Consider the following 25077-nt stretch of genomic DNA (forward strand, 5'->3'; position numbering starts at 1 on the left):
AACTACTGCCTCAAACCTAAAACAAAAGGCAGCACGTTCAAGATTTATAATAACAATAATTAATCTTGCCTGCGACATAAAAAATATTTCAAGCAATCGCACGTAAAGACAAAAATGAAATTCTAAAAAAAGTAAAGAAACTCTACTTGATTATAAAAGAATCATCATTCAAACAATTTAACTGACATCGGTCCCAACACAAAGTTGTAAATTAAAAAAATAAAAATACGGTCTGAAGTTGTTTCAAACAAAATCTATATGTTCATCGCATGAAAAATTTTATTCAAAACAGTGTTTAAAATATATAACTATAATATATATACAAATATATAACTATAATATTGGGTATACTATCCATCCGATTAGTAATGCCATAACAATATATTAAAACACATACAGTATGTAATAAAAGAGATACAAGTAGAAATGTAAAGGCTTTCTACCTGAATCAAACAATTCTGTATAAAAAAATTAAGTAAAATTCATACATGTATCGATCAAAACAAATTTAAGGAAATGTTAATAATCTGTTTAAATTTTTAACAAGTTCAGATATCATTCGTACATCACCAACTCTACATACTAGTTTTTGTTTGCGCTACATACTTGTTATCTTTCATAACATCTCATGCTCATAACTTGATAAAATCAGCCGGCAACAGTATATAATTAGGTTATATTATTTAGTTACTCTTTTTTTTAACCTCCGGGCCCACAGTTAGGTATTTACTTCAGCGTATAAGATGGATGATAATTTTTGTAGCAGTGAAAATTCCACGCCTGATCGGGATTCAAACCTGGGACCTCCAGATGAAAGGCTAGGACGCTACCGCTTGTGCTACGGAGGCCAGCTTATTTAGTTACTCCGACTAAACAAAACCTAACTAATGCACGCGATGCAAAAACGAGAGAAATCCACAAATTTGATCACAAAACATCATTTTGCAACTTATTGTAAAACCAACGATCAACAAAATTTATAAAATATATAATAATTTATAATATTAAAAAGATCTTTAACAATACATTTCCTATATCGATAAAGACCATCTTTCAATCAGTATACACGAAACCTAATACCAAATGCAGCTTTCTGGACAAAAAAGAAAAAATTGCATTACAAATCTAAGAATTCTTGGAACAGTATGATGAAACAAAATACAATTTAAAAATAATTATTTTTAGATTTAATAATTTTTAATGTTACCGTGTTTCATCTTAATTAAATTTCATAATTTGAAATTTCATAATCCATAGACTTGTTTAACTCAAATTTTACGGTACAATTTAAGGAACAAAGTAATGTACATAGTAATGTGTTATAATGAACAAGTAATGTACATAATGAACAAATATCGCCTGGAAAAAGTTACTAAGGAAGATAATTTAATTACATCTAAAACAGAAATATTCTATTCGCTTGAAAATGAAGCAAATAACTTAAAAAATGTTTAAATACTACGGTAAAGAGTTTTTAAAGGAATTAACTAAAATTAAACCGGTAATTTGCTTAAACTTTAATTAAAAAATAAAAAAGCAACTAAAGACATTTACAAAAAAAAAATTATTACTATTTTGATTGTTAAATAACAATCGATAAGTAAGTAATGAGGAAATAGTATATTTAAAAATAATAATTTAATGAATTGTTTTTTTTTTAAATTTAATAATACAGTAATAATAATAAACAATAATAACAAATAAACATTCTTGGTAACCTAAAATTACACATTACAACACAGTAATAAAACCAGAACCCCTGTATAGAGCAGAAACATTAATGATTAATAGCAAAATGGATAATCTAGAAAAAGAAGGAGAGAAAAATCATTACAAAAATATTAGGTCTGAAATAAAAGGACCTTCAGACAATGAGAAAAAAGAACTGGCTTCTACAATCATCTCTTCACAAATTCAAATCAAATCTTTAAATTCCTCAATTCTAGAAAAATTAAACAGCAAATGGTTCAAATTGGTTCAAGAAGACCTAGCAGAACTAAACATAACAGACGAAACTATTAAAAACGAAAACAAACCGAGGAAATATAAAAAAATGAAAACTTAGATTCCAGGAGAAATCAAAGTCAAAACGCGGACAACACTCCAAAAGAGAAGAACAAAGGAAAACCTTGTCCAAAAGAATGAAAGCTTTCTGGCAAAAAAGAAAAGATGCCAGTACATAAAAGAAGTAACTGATTTTACATACACCTGAGGTAGACGATTCAGAAAAAAGAGAAAAAACAACAGTTACAGAACACAAAATTATTTCGTTTTTACACCAGTGTACAAGGAATAAAAAAAATAAAAATTGCTAACTATTTTTTTGTTATTGAAAAAAATAAAAAAAATTAAAGAGGGGGAATAACAAATCAGAAAAGTTAGTTTACAGACAAAAACTTAAATAATAAACAGGAATTGTGAAACTCCGGGTTCAAGTCCCGGTCAGACGTAACATTTTCACATACTACAAAAAGCAACTATTAGAGGGCACCTGTCAGAAGATAATTAACATAGAGGAGTTGTTTGCTGTTCCTAGGGTAGATTATTTAATAGCCCGTGATTATCAGCCGACTAGATTTCGGTAATATTTTATTTTAATAAAAACACATTTCCAGTTAACCACTTAACATAGTTTTTTGTACGTATTTAATTTAGATAATGAAAAATCAGAGCCAAGTAAATCCTGAAATTTATTTTTTTATTCTGAGTTCACGTAAACTCTGAAACGCGATACATTACACGACTTAATTTTATTTTCAAACGAAACGATTCTTAAAGTAAACCTTATCGAAAAATATTCATCAAAATAAGCTCTAATTTTAATTACAGTCCAGTAATATTTATATTAAAAATGTTTCATCGTTATTAATTTTATAATAGCATCTAAAACCTTTATTTATAAGTTAAATTGTTTGTTATTTTTAAGGCTTCTGTTATTCATACTTATAATACCAGTGATAAGCTGCTTTGTAAGAAATATAGCGTGGGGAGGAGATCCAACAGGCCTAATCTTATCGATTGTAAATCACGATACACTTAACTGCTCAACCGAACCGTTAAGAGGGTGTAATTATGAACAATCAATGAGTTGCCGCTATCTTCAACATTTGTACAATTCATCAAATTTCATTCAGGTATGATTTTTACTGCTTATCTACCTTTAACGTATCTTTATCGTGAAGAAATAGTAGGGCTAGGCTTAACGCGACAGGTACTGTAACACCTGTGGTTCGAACTAATTATGCGCTCTCAAACAGAAAACAGAGAACATGTTCAAGCCGATAGGCAGTCACCATCTTATTAACATACACCACCAAGTACAACACTAGCTACTGCCTCCTGCCGTCACCGATTCGGTTCAGGATCACAAGGTACTTATCTAACGAACAAATAAAAGTCTAATGAAACCGTACGGGATGAGGGAAAGGATAATCAACCCGAAGAGGAACTGAAAATCTCTCGGACCGGTTTATATATTTTCTTATTAACATACAGCTATTTAACTTAAAGAATTCGATAAAATAATTAAATTTTTAGAAATATGTAACCGAAAGATTTTTTTAATGTTTTCAGCTCTTTCATCAGTAGTTTTATAATGAGGATTACCATAATAGGACCCGTTTTGAAATTATTGAAACCCGTTTAGTATGCGGATGAAAAATATATTTGACTTTTCTTAACGCCACAAAAATGCCGCATTAGATTAATTTTTAAGAAAATATTTAATTTAAGAACATATTTAATCTCACAAAAGGTGTATTAAAACGAACACGTAAAAAAACTCACAAGAGGTAGCACAGCGTACAAAACTAAAACGAACGCTAAAAGATTGTAAAAGGACATCGATAAAATAATGTGACAATTGAAAACTGGTTTTAAAATACACACGTTAAAACATTTAATTAAAAAATGGAATAATAATAATTACATTTAGCATATCGACATAATACGCTTTTGGGTTTATTAAAACGAGTAAAATCGGCTTGATTTGGTTAATAATTGAAAAAGAAATCCTATTTCTAGGCAAGTGATTTTAAAACGTTAATTATGCCATGTCTGATGGTTATACAGGATTTTTATACGCGTAATTGAATGTACATCTGCTTTCATTAATAGAATATTTGTCGGTATCTCGATACAGTTTTGTTTATGTACGGTAAAATCCTCTGTAATATTTCCAACACGGAAAGTTTTTGAGATTACACTGGTCAACGTAAAATTTGGAACTGAAAAAGAGTAGATGTTCTATATAGCATTTTATATGATAACAACCCATCACGTAACATTGTTAAGCTACAACCCCTTAGTAATAAGTAATTAATTCAACGCGATGAAATTTTCTTCAGTACGAGTTCAGCTCTTCGTACGATCTGCTGTGTTCTTCAGGTAGCGGTTTTATCATACAAACATTATAAACTACAGTAATTAGCCCTCATCAAGAGCTTTTCAAGGAAATATAAGCGGTATTTATTTTCATCGATTCCAGAGTTGTAGCCAAATAAAATTTAAATTAAAGAATTTGTATCTCAGGGGAAGGCACATCGGTTTGAATCAGACTTCATCTCCATTTTTTTAACTTTTTTTTTTAATTTAAATATATTGATTTATTAATAATTATTAATCTCTCATTGTAAAACTTTTTTACGATAAATAATAATTATAAATAAAGAATAAGAAAATGAAAAATATCACAAGTTATTAATAAAATAAAATTTTATCTACTTTTCATTTTAAAAAAATGCGTGTGTAATTCATAACAGGCATAAAGGAAGTCATGTGGTATACAGATTTTTTTCGTAATTTTTTTATAGATTTTCCGTAATATTTCAGTTTACTTTCGTTCATTAAAACATTTTGAATTTTACAATAAATAAAAATCGGGCTTGTAAAAATTCTTCAAATATTTTTTGTTACGTTTTTGGAGAATTCATCACAAAGAGTCGAACAAAACCCGGTATCAAATCTGCTGAAAACCGGTTACAAACATTATTTTGACCGTCCCTTGGGAGACCAAGATAAATCCTGGGTTCTATATGTAGCACGCATCAAGCGTTTTTTTTTGTCTTCAGTCGTTTGATTGGTTTGATGCAGCTCTCCAAGATTCCCTATCTAGTGCTAGTCGTTTCATTTCGGTATACCCTCTACATCCTACATTCCTAACAATTTGTTTTACATATTCCAAACCTGGCCTGCCTACACAATTTTTCCCTTCTACCTGTCCTTCCAATATTAAAGCGACTATTCCAGGATGCCTTAGTATGTGGCCTATAAGTCTGTCTCTTCTTTTAACTATATTTTTCCAAATGCTTCTTTCTTCATCTATTTGCCGCAATACCTCTTCATTTGTCAGAGGTAGCACGCATCAAGCGTTATGTTAAATTAACACGGCGGTTAAAAGGAAAAAAACAGCATTTGCCTTTTCGCGAACCTACGATTCGGCAAGGGCCTACTATCATGATGCCTGCTATTTTAGAACAAGTATTAACGGGTTCAATTCAAACAATAAAAGCAGTATCGCATAAAAAAATTTTTGTTCGGCTATGAGACCGGTACTTGACGGTGTTGATTTACCGATTCCAATCGCTCCAACTTCTTGGAAGGAAATCTCTGAGTCTGTAAAAGACTCGACCGATGATTCCTCAACTTCAATAGATATAACTTACATTCCAGAAGAGTCAAATACTGAACCTAACCTCATCGCACAAGCAGAACTGAGCGACCTAATTCGTAACTTGTACTTGTCGAAACGACACGCAACAAAACTCCTAGGTTCTTGTCTTAAAGAATGAAATTTGTTAAACAAGGATATTAAAATTTCAATATATAAAGAGCAAAACGAAAATTTACCGAAATACTTAAGAAGAGATGGTTTAATTTGTTTCTGCCACGATGTTCAGCGGCTAATGTCAGAACCGGACATTATGTTATTCAAGATCGGCATCTGTTTAGTCTCATCAAAAAGAAGCTTAAAGGCGGTATTTATCAGCAGCACACGCTTTAGGAATGAAAGTATATGTCAAAAATTTTAAACGCTATTAGTATGATGAACACTCATGATGAATCATCGCTGACCTGAAAGCGATAGGGCTTTTTCTCGGTCTCTGTGTAAAGGAGTACCTTTACAAAATATGTGTTTCCTGTGTTTGCGGGATACTCGGGTTAAAGACAAAAACTACACTATGAAAGGCGGCCATAAAGAAATCAGTTTAACCGAAGAAAGGAAAATATTGTCAACGGCCCCCTTGTCGAAGCAGATCGTATTATTTTACCACCTCTACACGTAAAACTAAGTCTGATGAAGAATTTTGTAAACGCATTAGATAACGATGGAGATGGCGTTAAATATTTAGTTGAGGTTGTTTCACGATTAAATGAAGCCAAATTAAAAGAGGGAATATTCATCTGGCCACAAATAAGAAAATTAATTCGTGAAAATATACTTGACAGCAAACTGAATCAAAGAACTAGCAGCATGGAAGTCATTCAAAGATGTCGTTTGGAAACAAAAAACTGAACACCATGATCGGCTTATAAATTCACTCTCGGTGAACTACAAAGATTTAGGCTGCAGATTATTGAAAATTCATTTTTTACATTCTCATTTGGACTTTTTCCCTCGGATGACATCAGCGATGAACAAGGAGAAGTTTCCACCAATATATTTAAGAATTTCTATTATTTAAAAAGTTTCTCAATATTTTTAAGGGTCGTAACTAAAAATCTGAGGATGAAAAAGAAAAACTGATTTTATTTTAAGATTCAGAATAAAAAATACATCCTAATTCACCAACTTTTATCTCACTTCTCAATTTTTTTTTTTTTTTTTTTTACCTGTGTTATTGGCTAATTAACAGCTTTGCATATATTTTCTGCCGCATGTAGTTTTCATTAATTTATGTAAGTTTTACATCACATTGCGTATGGATGTGAGTTAGCAGTTCTGGGGTTTTTTTAGAAATTTTGCGCAAAATAGTAAAAATCTAAGGCCTCAAGAAGTTAAACAATAAGAAATTTATAATAATAAATAAGAAATTTGATAAAAACATTACACAAACTTTGAGAACACAGACTGATTATTCTAACTGAACACATAAAAAAATTACCTAAAAAAATATTCTTTTGGATTGGATTTGGTAGTAACAATAAGTTTTCTACCCGCTACAAAATAATTGGCTTTTATAATACCACTTAAATCACTGATAAAGGAATTTGATAAAAGTTCAGAAAGGAATTTCTGGATACACTTCAAATTTAAATAGCAACTTATCTTAATATATTTTTTATCTTTTTTACACAAGAATTTATATTTTGTATTTTTTTATAATTTACTTTTATCATTAAAGAAGAAGAAATTGTACAAACATAAAACTGAAATCAATGGAAAGGTTCAGCCACCAACTTCTACATCAGAATCTTTAAGGTCTAGTTCTCGGTCTATTCCGACGTAACAGTTTTTTTAAGCGTTTTACGTTATCGTCGACCGGAAAACAAAAATATAAAATCTAATAAAAAATTTAAACTAAAATATTAAAAACAAAATAAAAAAAAAAAATTAAATTAAAAATATTTAACACAAAAACATACTACTACTATCACAGCTAACACACCAAAAAATGAATTCTAACTACTTCCACAGACGTTAAAACACAGTCACAGAAGTTTAAATATACACACAGACACACACACACAAAAAGCTTGGCTGATATTGGAATGAAATAACAAATTAATAAAGTGCAATACCTTAGCTACAAAATGCAAATTAAATCCCCGTTACCACACAGACCTCATCGTCTATAGTGTAATGATTACATTTGAGATTCCCTTTTTATGAGGGAAGAAGTGGAAGTCGCAAGGAGCCAAACCCGGCGAATATGGCGGATGCGGAATAGGCTCAAACTTCAGCTGGCGGAGAGCCATAAGAGGTGCGCGGTACCCATCGTGCACAGATTTTACGGTAACCCAATCGCTCGATGAGATGGCCTATTCGTTCTTTAGATATGCCTGATTGAATAGCGATGTGTTGCTCGGCGATTCGCCGGTCACTTTGAAGCAAATCGTCCGCCTCCTTTTCGATATTTCTCGTCAGTCACAGAAATCGGTAGTCCGCTGCGAGGTGCGTCCTCAATTGTCGCTTTACCGGCTTCACATTCATGAAATTTCAACGCCCACCTATTTACAGTACTCCTGTCAACAGTTTCACTACCGTAAACCGGTTTTTAAACGAGGAAAATATTCGTAGGATTCACATTTTCTGCTGTTAAAAATTCGATCACTGCGCGCTGTTTTAAACGTGTTGATATACTGGCCGTACTCGACTCTTTTTTAACTGCTACTGAAAACAAACCGGTAAACGGATTTCAACGCATTATCGCGCAGATTTTTAGAAGGGGATTTTAGCTACCATGTGCTGCCACGCCCGGCTCGATATACCTTTTGTCTCCGTGTAGCACAATAGTATGCAAAATTTATCAGCAGAACTTCGTGTATATATGTGTTTGTATGTATGTATATATATATATATATATATATACACTAAAATAAAATAAATTTAATTAACTCCGAGAGGAATGTAAAGGGCTCCTTCTCGAATAACGGTAACAAAAAAAAATTATAAGAATAACACTATTAAAAAGTATGTAAAGAAATTAAAACACCCGGTTCAAAATCTGTTTATTATTGCCCACGATTCCACGAATGTTTCTGGGCAATTTAAATTTAAGACGCAAGGCCGCATAACATTTGCCAGACAAGTGTCATGTTCTCATAGCGCAGTGAAATTCTACAGTTATCTTGTTTTGTTACTGACATGTTCAAACCGTTCCATCACAGTATCTTACGGTGCTACTCGGTGGAAGAATATGTACAGACAGTAAATAACCAACGATATTTTTTTATTTTCATCCCCATAATACTATATGCTAGCGTTATTATTGTTTTTAAATTGTGTATACTATCCGAACTACTTTTTTAAGCTTTTTATTATTATTATTATAATTATTGATAATATAATCTACATTTATTATTTATTTTATTAATTTGCTTCACTCAAAATACTGTTAATAATTATGAATGACGAGCAGTTGATTGATTGATTTAGTGCGGTGACATCCTGTAATTAACAATTTGGCAAACAAAAAGTATATAAACTAAGTCAAAAAGGGGGAATTTGGAATGACATAGCTAACGAAATGAAAACCGATGGTAAGTAGGCCTACATGTAGTATCTTTTCCTTATAGTAACTAATTTAGGCTAATACAGATTCGTAAGATTATTTCACAAAGTACTTTATTTACAGTCTCTTATAAATAACTGATTTTTAAATATTTTTAACCGCAGTAGAAGTCCCTGAAGTGAAGAACTTTTAAAATTTCTCTTGATGAATTTCTCCCTGAAATGGAATACGTTTGATTTACTTTTTGCTCGGTATCGTTACTAACTAGTATTTGATTTGACTGTAATGCATTTTTATAGAATTACGTATAACGCAAATCTCTGAAATTATATTGTCGCACATTTTCTAGTTTGCCTGAACTTTTGTGTCGGTATTCTGAAAACAATTTCAATAAATCTTAAGCAGCTTAAACGAAAATTAAATACAGCCTTACCGTCATCTAACTGTTGGCCAGGATACAGTCTTAAATATGTTGTGAACGGGTCATCTTCGAGGAATTTGATTAATACTTCAAAAACTTACCGATATGTGCAAATAATGGACTAAATTACATTATTACTGTCGCGGCACGGGCACCGTTGTGTAACTGCAGGTTTCCTAACCCTGTTTTAGTTAATTATTATTTTATCTTTTTTTTTTTCTTTACGAATTAAAAGATTTTACACAGAAAAACAATTTTTAGGCGGACAAAAAAAATCTGGAAGAAGCAAAAAAATCAGTGTTAAATAATAACGCTTGGGGATTAATATACTTCGGACCAAATTTTTCATCTTCACTAATAGACAGAATATTTTCTGAAATCACTGATATTAAAAACGAGTCGCTTGAAACGGGATCAATTCAGGTGCAAATGGATTCAACAAGTAAGTACAAAAAAAAAATACTATTTTTATAATTTTTAAAATACTGGTATAAAAGAAAACTATGTCGCAAAAATACTTTTATAACAAATTAATTTATTTGTAATTTGAAGATATGACTTCACGGTAATTTTGGCTTTTCACGCTTCTTAATTAAGTAACATTATTTTTAAGATAATCAATACTTTGTCCGATTCTTCATAATATGCACGATTAACTTCTCAAACATGGTACCGCTGATATGTTAAATGAATAAATTAACGATTAATGTAATCCAACTTACCAGCACGTAAGGTGGATTACATTAAACCCGGACAGTCAAGACTGTTTTTAAATTTTTAACTATGATGTTTTTAACTTTTGACTTTAAATATATTAGTTTAAACTTCTGATGATGTCTTCTGGGTAGGCCGAAAGATTTAGAGTACATGTCAACGTGCCGGTAACGTGGATTACATTAATCGTTATTAATTTATTTAATATTCGTGATACTGAACGTACAGTCATACGTTTTAACGTTAGTGACAGTGCTAGGAAGAGCAGAAAAGAACTTACGATAAATATCGATTACGATAATCCTAGCAGAAATAAAAAACGCTAAAAACTTTAACCCGGTCAGCCGGACTACGTTAGCGAAAAAATTTCAATTCAATACCGCTAAAGTACATAAGACGATAGCCAATATTTGGTTTAACAGATGGTGTGTGGAAAATAACGCGATTCCGGCTTATGCTAAAATTAAGAATAAGGCAAATAATTACTCTTCGACAAACGTCATTAGAAAAACAGAAAATAGCGGGTGAAAAAGGAAGTTAAGACATATATTAAGAACAAGCTAAACGATAAGGTTTTAAACCTACACCTACCTTAACGCTTAGTGAACGTTTTTTTCTAAAAAAGAAACTTTGAATACATTAATAGAAAAAACAAAAGGCGAGAAATCAAAATGAATTTTAAAAAAAGTGACAAACTCGGTAAGAAATCATAAATATCGAAATAAATTAACAAAACTGAAAAGAATCTAGCGAATCGGAAGAAAGATGGTACGTTTCACGATAGGGTAATTAACTTAAAATTAGTTTCAAAAGAAGAGGGATAATATTTATTAAGTAAAGGATTAAAACATAATATATGGAGTAGGAAAATCGGGAAGGAATAGATATCAAAAATGGACTTTCATTATCCTACTGCAGAATGAAGAACAAGAACACGAAATACATTTAACAAGGGAAAGTATAAGTAAAGTAATATACCGACGATAAAATAAAAATAACAATAAAGAAGAAAAATCTATTAAAATTTTAAAGAAGTCCATAAAACACGACACAGTAATTACAAAAGAAATAATTACGTACAAAAAACAAACTGCAAAGTTGAACCTAAACGGAAGTATAGCGAAGGCAAATTAAGAAGGTTATAAAAAATTTAAGAAATTAGTTATTTGTAGATAAATCCGGTAAAATAAGATCGTAAAATTGTAAATAATCCTAAAATAAGATCGCAGATAATACACGAACAAAATCAACCGATAGGTCGATAATAAACTGTAGGACAGCTCCGGCATACGAATTACCTAAATATTTGAAAAATATTATAAAACAAATGGGAATTTTGGAAAACAAAAACGAAGTTAAAAATTCCGTAGATGTAGCAAATAAATTTGAGAAAATAAGGATTACAAAAAATCGTTTGGTTTATATCTGCAACGATCAAATTTGTTTAGTAACAAAGAGAGTGTAGAGACACCTTGAGTTATTTTGGATCGAAACCGGTTTAAATTCAATAACAAAATGTAAATACCAGACGGATTAAAAACGGGATATCCTTTGTAAGGAATTTTAAATGAATGTTTTATTCCATATAGAAGTAAAATATACATCCGGGATATTAGAAATAGACTATTTAGTAAACGTAAGATACACGGAAGACTCGTTGATAACAGTAAAGGATAAAACTGAAACAATAGAGATTTAATATTAAATGAAATTAACAAAATACTGTACGTAAAAATTTAAGTTTACAACGGAAAAGAAGCTAAAATATGAAAAACGTTTTAGATTTTAAAATAAGAAGGAAACTACAAGAAACTACAATTAGGTAATATAGAGAATACACATACACATATAACATAATAAAAACGATCTATCCGTACACGGGAACAAAAAATCAGCTGCGTTTAGACATATGTCCAATCGCGTCATCGGTTTACCGTTAAGTAAAATATAATACAAAAAAAACTCGATATTATCTTTCAAATAATAGCGAATAATGATATAAGAAAACAATAATATAAGGAAAGTATTTCGAAAGATAAAAAGGCAAAAACGGAACGATAATACCAAAAGAAAGAAGATAAAACGAAAACTGGCAAAATTTACGTTTACAGAAAAAGAAATCATATAAAGGACTTCTTTAAGAAATATAAATATAGCATTTAGCGCAAATAATAATCAGGAATAAATTTTGAAATAATACAGAAGAAAAAGATAATTACAATAAAAATGGAACGTACCGAATAAAATTTGATTGTAATGCGACGAATCTGTGTCGAAATATCAAGATTAAACAAGAAAGAAATTCACAAACCCAAATCTACCGATGTTCGGTCAAGAGATGAATATTGTATCGATAAAGTTCAGACAGTGTTTCACTAAAAAAACAGACTTTTTAGCTGTTCTGTTTTAGATGGAATAAGTAATAATTTAAGGCTATGGACGGGAACGCGGATATTTAATACAGTTTCTCTTTAATAATAACAAGAGAATTCGTTAATCACGCCCATTGATGTTCGCTCTCCTGGTTCGAATTCGACGATTTACTGCCAGATGATGACGAAGCTGGAGAGACCGTATACCATCTCCGGGTGCGACGTGAGGTTGCCCGTTTTCGAGAAGCATTATCTTTGGAGATTACTGAGGCCGAAGTGCGTCAAGCCATCTACAGTTCAGGTAGAGGTAAGGCCCCGGGCTTCGATGGAATAACGGCGGAGCTCCTTGTTCACTCGGTAGGGGAAAGATTGAGACTTATCGCGCGTATTTTAAATAAATTGTGATTTGGCGGATGCTTCCCGGTTTGTTGGAAGAAGGGAATTGTTAAATTGTTGTTTAAAAGGATCCTGTTGTTATGTTAGTTCGTCGTATAGGCCATGACGTTACTATCGACTATTAGTAAGGTCTTTGAAAAAGTTCTGTCCCTTCGCATAAATGATAGGTTAACCTCGCGTGGCTTATCGATGAGAGTATGGATTTCGTCCCGGAAAAGGTACTGAGGATCTTTACTCCATACTCCGTCGTGGTACTGAGGACGACCAGTGAGATGGAATATGTCCTGGGAATTTTCATAGACATTTAAGGGATGTTTAGCAATTTGTGGTAGCCCTAGGCCACTTATAAACTGCAAAAAAGAGAATGCACTGTGAGTAAACTGCAGATAATGCAAAGTTGCTTCGGCGATTTATATGTGCTACTCCGCGAGGGCAGCCAAGAGGTAGGAAAAACGCTGTCCACAGGGTGTCCTCAGGGCAGCGTGTTGGATCCTTTGTTGTAGATGATAGAGTTTGATTCTCTTCTGCGGCTGAAGTTGCCCAGCGGGTGTCGCATTATGGGTTATGCTGATGATGGGCTCCTGCTGGTCGAAGGATGTTCGCGGAGGGAGGTTGAGTTCCGAGCCAATCAGGCTTGCAGGATACTTAAGCTGTGGGTCATCAACATAAGATGACGACTTTCAGGCCGGAGAAGATGCTCCGTAGTGGAGCATCGTAGTGATGCTCCTTAAAGGACGTTTGGCTGTTAGGCGGCAGGTTCCTGTTTCGATGGCAAGCCACCGCAAAATGTGACCTTCAGGTACAAAAATACATCGGGGTGTTTCTCGATGAGAAAATGCAATTCAAGAAGCACCTTCAATACGTTGGCATGTGATTAATTCTAATCGGGGTCTTAATTTTAAGACCACGAGTATCCTGTATAAGGGCGTCTGCGAGGCAATTATGGTACATAATTGCCTCGGGCAATTATGTACCATAAATTAACCGGGCCTGTTTGAGCGGATAGGGAAAAGTTTAAAAACTATCGGGACATACTATTGAGGGCTTAACGACTTATACTTTAACTGTAGCGGGAGGCCATCTTAGTGATTTTGGGCGTGAAACCGCTAGACATGATTGCGTCAGAGTGGCAACAGCGTTATGTCGCCAACAATTTAGGTGAATTAACTTCTAACAAAGTTCGGAAAATTGAACAACACGGTAATACTTTGTGGCAGACCAGATGGGATAAGGAACGTTATACGCATGGTTACTTTGCAAGGCGCCTCTTGGGTTCACCCAATAAGCACGTGACGCATTATCTTTCTGAGCGTGAAGCTTTCCGGGATAGGTTGCAAACGTTCGGCCTGGTGGACTCAGAAATGTGTCCGTCCGCAATGCGGACAATTGGACGATATCCATGTTCTGTACGTTTGTTCAAAGTATGAGCTGATACGCGCGGAGACTATCTGTCAGCTCGGTATTATCGGGTCGGTGCTGGAACTCCGTGTCAATTGCCGAAACCAGGCTGAATGGATAATAGTTGAGAATTTCATACGCTATTTGGCAAAAGAAAGAACTGCCGAGAGCATTTAGGGTGCCGTCTGGGGTTTCCCGCGTTATTCTTTTGTTTCTTTTATAGTCGTTGGTTAAGAATGGTGGGGGTTTTAGAAACTCAGTTCAAGACAAAAGGGAAATTTTGAGAAATTATGTTGGTAGCAGTGAAAGCCTCCAGCCGAAAAGTTTTGTGTAACACCATTGAAAACAGCGAATCAATCAGTATTGTTGATTTGCTGAAAATACTATTAATGGAGATGTTTATCTTCTAATACTGAATATCTGTTGCTTTCTTCAATTAGCTGAAGACAGACTAGAAAACTTATATCGAATTTATTTCCAAAAAAAATGGTATAACTCCGTATTTAAATGCATTTGTTGGATAGGCTTTGATTGAAAAATTTGCAGATAGAAGGATAGAACGAGAGGGGCCTATGCCCTGATGTCCAAGAGGCCTGGAACTAATCTTTTTAATATTAAAAATGTAATTTTTTCTTGCGGGGATACATTAAAAACACAGAACTCACAAAAATTACGGATCCTGAAACGCATAAACGAAAGAACTAAGAAGGCGATTACAATGGAAGATCTGTTGCATCGTGTTTGGGTAGGGACTGAATATCGATTAGTCATTTGCCGAGTGACGAAGTAATTATAAATTCAATTTGAAATTAACAATTTTTAATTTTTCAGATGAAACAACTGATGATAAGGCTATATTTAAAGTGAGGAAAGTTTCTTACATTTAAATCAAAATAAATTTCGGGAACAATGCCTCTCTGTGCATACACCAATACGCACGTGAAATATATATCGATAAAACTTTCTATTGCCTTTCACTTAATCGAAACGACTAATACGATAGCTATTTTTACTTATTCAGATGAATGAAGTGAGATTAAATTACGCAATGTAAAGGAATTGTACATTTAAACAAAAGCAAAATGAAATTTTGTATATCACCAGAATCAAAGTTTCTTCTCGTGTTTTAATGCCATAGATTAAGTGTTAGTAGTTTTTCACATATCAATCTGATTTGGACCATCATCCTTACTTTTTTATACGTAATATAAGCAGGACTTCTTACGTAGGTGACGAGACACTGTACTGTATGACTCGCACTAAAATGTAACATTGTTTCCTTTATCAGTTTTATTTATCGTGTTAGATAAATTAAATTTGATTATATAAATCAGTTAGATTTATTGTTTCTTAATCGGTTGTCTAGATACAGACTACCGTGTACACACGTTTAGTAAATCTGAAGAGCTTTCATTATTCTTTAGGCTCGACTACGAGAAAACCCTACTGCAGTCGGTTCGATGAATCGTTTTTCGCCTGTCGGAAGGATCTTTTTCCCTTATCGCATTGTTGGTTCTGTCACAACCTGAACAGGATGACCAGATTGGTGATCGTAAACATTTTTGAGTATTCTTCAGAGAACTAATCGAACTAGTACTGCACCGCTCGATTTTATTTAATACTTTAAACGCACAGTCACAGAAAATATTTCTTTATGAATATACTTTGTAGAAAATCCTTTCCTCACAAAAAAAACTTTTTGCTTTTTTCTAATGCACTCTTTGGGTATTGTCACCATTTTAAATCAGTTACGCGTACATGAACTTATCGGCTGGAAACCGATAGTCATCGATTATGAGAGAAAAATAATCCTTTTATTTTCTTTTCCAGACAAAATCATTAGCGATTTAATAAAATACAAGTTATCAGAAGAGTTTAATAATTTTCTAAAAAACCTATACCTAGACTGCGGTTGGCAGGATGCATTAGCTCGAGCACCAATAAAGGTATTAATTTGTTTCATGTTTCGCACATAAAGACGTAATGTACATTTTAAGTTTTAAGACATTTATGGGATTCTTCTGAATTGAAATTAGGCCAGGGAATGCTTTTTACCTGAAGAAAATTCTACAATATCAAATCTGAAGGGCAATAAAATTTTTACAAAAAAGCTATATTATTAATGTAATCTTATCTCGGTTCCAGATTTTTAATATTATCATAGCATTTCCTCCTTCTTCTAACACTGAAAAGGAACATTTATTAATTTATGGCAATTTTATTTTTTTAAGTAAAATGGCGTGCAAATAAATCCGAACACAGATGTTATTAAAAAAAATAAACGGACACGATCTGGCGTCGATTCAACAACTGTTTTACACATTTTTGTTTGGATTTTTGCTTTAATGAGGTCAATTTTTGTGGTACAATTCATTTTTGAGAGTTGTTTTTTAACTATTGCCCAAAGATTTTCAATCGGGTTTAAATGTGAAGAGTTGCCTGGCCGGAGCATTATCAGTTCTTCGGTAACATTTTCCACTTTTTTGGCAATATGGCATGGCATGGCGCCAAATATTGCTGGAATAATATCTCCATTACCTTTTGGGAATCTGTTTTGAAGTTGTATCATAAACCTTTCCTTCAGAAAATAGATGTATCCATCATTTTTCAACATACCATTTATCGGAAGTAATGAACAAGGGCTTTAAATTTGAAGCAACCCTAAAAAATTTTGTCTGAGGATGTTTAACAGATTGTTGGATATGAGCCGGTGATGTACTTTCATCCGATGTTTTTCTAACGTATGGAACACTTGGCCCCTGATCATAAAAATGTGACTCGAAAACCGTAACATTTTTCCAGTCTTCTATGGTCCAGTTAGAATGTACTTTGGCCCACAAGAGCCTTTTTTCACACTGCTAATGTTAAAAGCCTCTTTTTAGCTGACTGATGAGCCAGCAAAGAACACCGATAGATCGTGGATACCGGTGTTATGTGGTGGTTGGGTTTCAATTAACCACACCTCAGGAATGACCGGCCTGAGACTGTACAGGACTACATTTCATTTACATTCATACATATCATCCTAATTCATCCTCTGAAGTAATACCTTACGGTGGTTCCGGAGGCTAAACAGAAAAATAGAATAATGGGTAGAAGAAGACAAAGTTATTGAGATAAGGTTTATATTTTATATTAAAAAAAAGATGCAAATTCAAAGCACGTAGATAATAACTAAATCTACTTGAAAAATACAAAATTTACATACATAGTAGCGTGAAAATTACTCCGAATACAGGATTATTCTGCTACCTAATGAATAATAACTGTCAATAAATAAATGCTGAAGCTATATTTATATTGCAGCCCTTATACTTATATTAAATATATTACTTATTACCTAACAATTATATTCCAAAAGAAACTGGTTACTTACTAAAATTTTGGTATAACGAAATGCAATACAAAGATGTAGCATACTAATATACTAGTTCTAGAGATAAAATGATGACAATTCATAAATCACCACTATAAAATTAGACAGATAATACGACAGGAAATACTGCCGGAGAATTTTTAATAACTTAATAAATTTAAATTCATTTCTACATTTTTAAAACCACTAAATTTTTTCAGATTGAAGAATACATTTATGGCTCAAAACATCCAACGTTTACAAAATCCCAAACAGCTTCTTATTTGATGGGGTAAGCATATTAACTTTTAATATTATTTATTAGAATATACAAATAAATATAAAATAAACAAAAAAAAAACATAGAAGTCATACCTGAGGGAAGCCATAATGTGTATACTCAAAAATTTGCAAATGACTGTTTAGTTTTAATTGATCTACACCAAAAACAATGGTATGGATTGGTTTAGTGGTCAAACCTTTTCTGAGAATAATGGGTTTTTTTAATAGAGAATTATATACAAGAGGCATGTTTTTTAAGTAAGTACCGTTTTGATATAAAACACAAGTATTTTTTTTTAATTTTTATTCACCCTAAAGCTTGGATCTTAACCTACAATTCTACATCATTTCCGCCTACATTAAGGCACTTGTGTAGTGTGACTAGCTTCTGCATTCCAGCTTCATAGAAATCTGCCACCTGATAAGATAACCATAACTGAACTATTGTTTTGACATCTTCCTCGTCGTAGCAGTGACAGCCGAGATGCTATTTTAAATGCAGGAACAAGTAGTAGTGGCTGGGCGCCACGTGAGCACTATAAGGTAAGTGATCAATTTGTTCCCAGCCAAGTGACGCGATGAGATCTTGGATACGATGAGCCGCGTATGGGTGAGCATTCTTGTGAAGTAGGATGATTCCCATGACCATGCCACGCCTTCTATTTTTTATTGTGCGACGCAGTGTAGTCAAGATCTCACAATAAGTCTCGGCATTTATCGCTTCACCCCGAGACAAAAAAAAATCAAGCAACGGCCGCGTTTATCCGAAAACACAGAGCACATGATTTTCGGGGCTGATATTGTATGCTTGAACTTGTGTTGTTGAGCGTCTCCATTCCATGGAATGTTGTTTTGATTACGGTGTAATGTCACACCCATGTCTCGTCATCAGTAGTAACAATTCGGTTTAAAAACGGATCGCCTTCACTGCTGTATCTCGTGAGAAAATTCAAACTACTGGCTAAACGTTTGTCTTTTGTACAACTAAGTCAGCATACTTAGTCCCCAGCGTGAGCACAACATCCGATAATTTAAGAGTAACGACACAATTTCATACAGAACACATCATTTGATTAAAGTAATTTCGTTACATAGTGATGAGATCGAGTAAATCGCCTATTCTCACCGAAATTTCCTTTAACTCTCTGCACCAGGTCATTAATAATGACAGAAAACGTTCGGAATCGAATCAACTCAAATTAGTAACTGACCGCAAACGGCTGTCAACTCATCGCCAAGATGCATTCAAAGATTGAATTACATATAAAGAAAACTTGGCCAGTGTAGAGATGCTGAAAGGTACAGTCTATCTCCGGTAACCCACCGGGTTGGTCTAGTGGTGAACTCATCGCAAATGAGCCAATTTCGAAGTCGAGAGTTCTAAAGTTAAAATCCTCGTAAAGGCAGTAGTTACTTTTATACGGATTTAAATGCTAGATCGTGGATACCGATGTTCTTTGGTGGTTGGGTTTCAATTAACCACACATCTCAGGAACAGTCGACCTGAGACTGTACAAGACTACACTTTATTTACATTGACACACATCATCATCATTCATCCTCTGAATACCTTACAGTGGTTCCGGAGGCTAAATAGAAAAGACAGAGTATCTCTGGTAAAGCCGCTAAGGGCTAGGTATGGAGGGGATGACGTGACGGTCGGACCCGTCACATGGTGGATGTCTTGTCCTTGGGGTCAACATGAGTCTACCTTGATAAGCTCATCTACGTCGCCCTAATAATCTTAGACGTAAGTAAAATACTGATGTACGACTTTCATACTCGGTAATGAAGGCAAAATATAGTACAAAAATACAGCTGCTGTATATGGATACCGATAACTTCAACTACGAGATCTGAACCGACTTTTACGAGGGCATGAGAGGTCGAGATCAGATCTGCCACTTTGATACGTCGGATTTTGCGAAAGAACATCCGAACTATAAATGTATGAACAAAAACGTACTTGGAAAGTTTAAATATGAAGAAAACGGATTGCATCGGACTGAGAGCTACGCTTTACACTTTCCGCACCACCAATGATAGATGATCAAAAAAGCAAGATTGCCAAAAAAAAGTGGTAAGAAATGCAATCACCTTCAACGATTACAAAGCCTGCTTAGAAGCTGCTGACCATGAAGTACAGGTCGATGCGTCTGTTTAGATCGAGAAAACATTATGTCGACACGATAATGACAAACAAGCGAGTTTTAGTTACTGACGACAAACGAGTGGCTACCGACAATATGAACACTACCTTGGGGTCACTGCGATCCGCCTCTGGAATTGTTTTGTCTGTTTCAACTGTAATAATATGGTTGATGTTTACTTTATATTTTTATTATAAAGATGAAGACTGATATAAAACATGAAATAGCTGAAAGTTACATCAATGGGCAAGACGCAATTACCCGACTCGTAGATAGAGCTGAAAGAGCTCAATGATCTCTAACCAAGTCTACTTGGTCGAGATGATTCCTTATTCTAAAATAAACAAAGGGTATAGGTACACTATGACTATATGATTGATTACTTCTCTAAATTCGCAATCACCGTTCCGATAAAAAGAAAGACCGGTGACGACGGTTTTGACGCGTTTCTCACCGATATCAATGATCGTTAACGTAATATATTTGTTGGCAATATCGGCGACCGTTAACGTAACATATTTTCTGGCGGTGACAGTTAACGTAAATATTTCACTGTTCGAACAGCTCATTAGAACAACATATTTTACATGAGAGATTCAACTTCCGTTGAATATAGAACGGGTCGTAATGGAAGAGAACAGTTTGATGTTGGTCAGCTTGGGGGATGATACACGATGCAAACATTCAGCGTAGATCAATAATTTAGCCAAAGAGGAATTGGAAAGGGAAAAACTATTGAAACCCGTAACTAAATAGCTTGAGGGCATTAAAGATGCGTTAAATCCAAAACAAAAGATAACCAGCAGCAACAACAACAATTATCTCCTCCAGTAGATTTATCGAAACACTTAATGTTATCAACAACCGATGATGATAATGATGACGTTGACAATGTTTATATGGAGGACAAGGAGGACTTTGACAACACTGTCGAAGGTGAAAAAACCGTTCGAGAGGAGGCGAAGACGTTCGGGAGGAGGAGACAACTGAACTGCATATAGTGTTGTTTTATTCAGAACAAATAATGGACCCGCGAATGAAAAAGCAAATTGATCAAGTCTTTGGTGGGACACGACAGTAATAAGTGGATGATAGGCGATAAAGAAGTAAGATACTGATGACTACCGGTAACCATCTGTAACGAAACAGACAGATAAACAGCAGAAAGTCTGAAAAATACAATAAAATAATTAGGAAACTGTTCAGACCGAAACGGCCGGCAAATTAAATATACCTTATTCGATAAACCACCACTCCGCATACAATACAATATCCTAGCACAAGCACACCTAAAGATGACCGTTAAAATCTACCCACTTCGTCGAAATATAACCCTCGTTCGCCGAACTACGCCAAAATGTTATCGAAAGGGTATAAACCTTTTTCGCAAGCAAAAACCATACAGACCGAGTCTCTAGCTGTCATGAGAGGCAAGAGAACTTAAACGCCGTAACCCCAGCCCTTCTGATCCTAAAGATCGTTCTCGTGCTCGTAAGAAATCATCATCTCATCAAAAGATTAGAGACCCTACGAGATTCCCAACAGTGTCGCCACGAGAAGGTACGAGATACCCAACACCGTCGCCTGTGGTAAGAGAATCTGACATTCACCAGAACGCGCACCTCCACTTCCCGAACGTTGGGATTCTGTACCGTTACCGCGAGCGCGCAGCCAATCGCTTGATAGCGAAGCTTCTTTACGGGATAAACGATGATTTTTTTAATTATTCCTTTGTTTTTGTTTTTTGGGGTTTTTTTTAATGTTTTAAGTTGTTTAAAGTTCGCGCAGTGATAGAGATAACAGCGAATCATCGGTAATTCGTAGTCTAACAAAAAGGGAAAATGAAAGACGTTATATGGATAAATTATACGACGAATCGAAAGCTCCGGGAGAGAGAAAGAAATAAAGAGATAAACCGTTCGCGTTTCGAGATAGCCGACGAAAAAAGATTTTATGATGACGATGAAGATCGTCGGACAGCTCTCAGCGATTCAGGATTGAGCAAACGCGACCTCTTTACCTGTCTTGTTCTTTAAAGGCACAGCATAGGGAAATTTAGTGAAACAATCGATAATGGTCAACAAATATTTATAACCATTATTGAATCGAGAATAAGGTATCATTACAACTATACCTGTTTGTACAAGATCGTCTTGGCACTTTAATTTTGTCTTTCTAGTAGTATAATTACGTCTAGCTGGCTTGTGTAATTCTTTCGTAATTTGCAACATATTAAAAGTTTTTTCATACAACAAATCCAACTTTTCTATAAAATCATCAAATTCCATATTTATATTAAAATGATTACGTTTTCTTTTAAATTTAAGATCTTTAAAAGCAAGATTAAAACATCGTATACTATTTGGATCTTTTAATTTTTGATAAAAAATGTTAAAATTGGGATATATTTTTCTAAGTTTATTCAATGTAACTTCTATTTTCCTATATTAACACGAATAGCATAATCACTTTCATAGAGTAGCATAAACACAGTTATCACTTTCATCGAGTGGATAAAATGAAGATAAATATGGTGTGGCCATAGTTTTAATTTTCTTTACATTACCATTTAATTCGTTAATTTGCAACTTACGTTTTAAATTCACATCTTCAAGTCTTATTTTCATCTACTAAATTATTATTTTCAATTCTCAGTTCTTGGTTATTTTCTATATATTCCAATTTTGAATGCAAGAATTTTTTATAGAAATTAGTAGAGATCCAACAAGCTAAATTTAAAATTAATTCCTCCCTTAAATAAATACCAGAAATTACTAAATCTAGTGGATTTGCACCCAATCGTTTCAAATCCACTAGTGGATTTGAAACATAAATTATATTTTTACATAAATTATTTTGGTCGCTCGAATCTTAGCCACCAAATCATTCTATTAATTTTTGAGATTCTTTATTACGAAACAAATTTTTAAATTTTTTCCCACCATCGACATAATTTTGTTTTTTTCCTACATCCCTGGGCCGGACATCCACTCAAGTATACACGGCCCAGGGATGTGTCCTTGTGACTCTAAGGGGGCCTCCCCACCCACCGGCTGTACGTCCGGCAGATCAGCCCCCGGTTCCGGATCTTTTCTTATTGCTGCCCGCCTCTAATCCTCCGCACGTAAGGGAAGGTCCGGCTATGCTGTCCCCCCCCCCCCTAAACGCAGAGAACCGGGTTTCGGTCTTTACTCCTTTATGCCTGCCTCAAACCGGCGGCGTCAGCCCCAGCAAGCACCGAAGCGCCTGCATAATGTGTAAATTTCTATATAGAGTAAGTGGGCGTGACTTAAGTCGCATGATCAGAATGCTGCTCTCTTGATTGGTTGCTGTTGCCAAGCCACCCAGCTCTATCTACTAATAGCTAATTACTTTTATAATTTTCTTCTTATGTAGACAACATGCCGAAATTACATGTAGGCGGTGGTAGTTCCCGAAAGCGCGCAAGAGGTTCACAAGGACCGCCGCTTTGACCCCGGACGATTATTATGACATGAAAGAACGCAGGTTGTGCGACGTGGGTGATGCTGTTACAAGGGATGATAACGTCAATTTCCGATACATAATTGCTACGTTTGACATAAAAGGGTGAACGAATTATTCGATGAGGGGATTCGCTTTAACTGATGACGGTGATTGATTACAATATAAAAGGGAAACGACCACGTTTGAGGCCGGCGCAAAAAATGATACCAATACCGTTAGTTTTCAACGAGCGAAAAATATGTTCACTGAATATACGACCAGTTTGAGCGAGCTGTTTGTCAATCTGGAAAGACTAAATCAAGCGACAGACGATCTAAGGGGTGAATTACCGAGTTTCTCAATAAAACCCATTTTATCAATAACTGAAAATTATACAGACAACGTTGTAAAAAAGCAAGTAAAGGAAAACATCGAACGTTTAGGCGAAAATTTCGTCACCCAAGTGGCTCTTGCAAGCCACTCCTACAACATACGTAGATAATAAAATGAAGGACTTTATAGAAGACAGCAAAACGTATATATCGCAAATAATTCGTGAGTATAGTAAAACAAACTGAAGGCTGAAATGAACGCTATAAATGCCTCAGAGCAGACTATAAAAATTTTATTATATTTACATCACTGCGGCTTACTATTCTAATGAAAAAAATATGAATATGCCAAAACAGTAAATTACAAGAATGTTAAGTTCCTTCTTTTTATATACTTCTTGAAATACATGGAAAAGCACAGGGTGTAAATTCCTTTTTTAAATAAAAATTTATAACAAATGTACATTTAAATTGTGTCTAAGCGATACAATTTTATCTAATTACTTCATTTTCCTATCTTTATTTTCTCAACATAACTCAAATCACAAGAACAAATTATGATATTATAGTATCATGCAAATTTTAGTGTAGGTGTGCATGTTTGTGTGTTGTTCAGAACTAATTCTCTATGTATAAATAATAATACATCTAATGAATAATTTACACATTTCAAAGCTTTCATCATAATGACTAATTTTAATTTCAACCTTTTCAATCATAAGACAAAATGTTTAATATTTTCACTAAAATACATAAAACTACTGTCTTAACTACTAAACACAATGTTAGAAGTTTGGTATTTAATGACTGGAGTCCCTAGTTTTCAATGTTATGACCTAAAACGGGTTCAATATTTATTATCAAAAAATAAGTTTTCATCAGTAAAAAAACTAAACAAATACCTTAATCTCCCTAAACAACCTACATCCTAGTAAATACATTAGATGAAACGATTAGAAGCTAAAACAATTTCAAAAAATGCTATAAGGACAAACAAATTAAGGACACAAGTAATAACC

At 34.0% G+C, this 25077-nt stretch overlaps 1 protein-coding gene and 1 long non-coding RNA gene across 3 annotated transcripts in view; one reads left to right on the forward strand and one right to left on the reverse strand.

Annotated features, from left to right (window-relative positions):
• Positions 1 to 25077, reverse strand: part of LOC142328899 (uncharacterized) — a 101794-nt gene that overhangs the window by 67697 nt on the left and 9020 nt on the right. The gene's annotated exons all lie outside the window — the stretch shown is intronic.
• Positions 1 to 25077, forward strand: part of LOC142328898 (ABC transporter G family member 20-like) — a 60788-nt gene that overhangs the window by 27109 nt on the left and 8602 nt on the right. For both annotated transcript variants that reach the window (XM_075373039.1, XM_075373038.1), the window contains exons 9-12: positions 2927 to 3134; positions 9856 to 10036; positions 16305 to 16420; positions 18051 to 18121. In XM_075373039.1, coding sequence (XP_075229154.1) covers positions 2927 to 3134; positions 9856 to 10036; positions 16305 to 16420; positions 18051 to 18121 — 576 coding nt within the window. The remainder of the gene's footprint in view (positions 1 to 2926; positions 3135 to 9855; positions 10037 to 16304; positions 16421 to 18050; positions 18122 to 25077) is intronic.

The sequence above is a fragment of the Lycorma delicatula genome, chromosome 8 (assembly GCF_047948215.1).
Source record: "Lycorma delicatula isolate Av1 chromosome 8, ASM4794821v1, whole genome shotgun sequence".
Taxonomy (NCBI): Eukaryota; Metazoa; Arthropoda; class Insecta; order Hemiptera; family Fulgoridae; genus Lycorma; species Lycorma delicatula.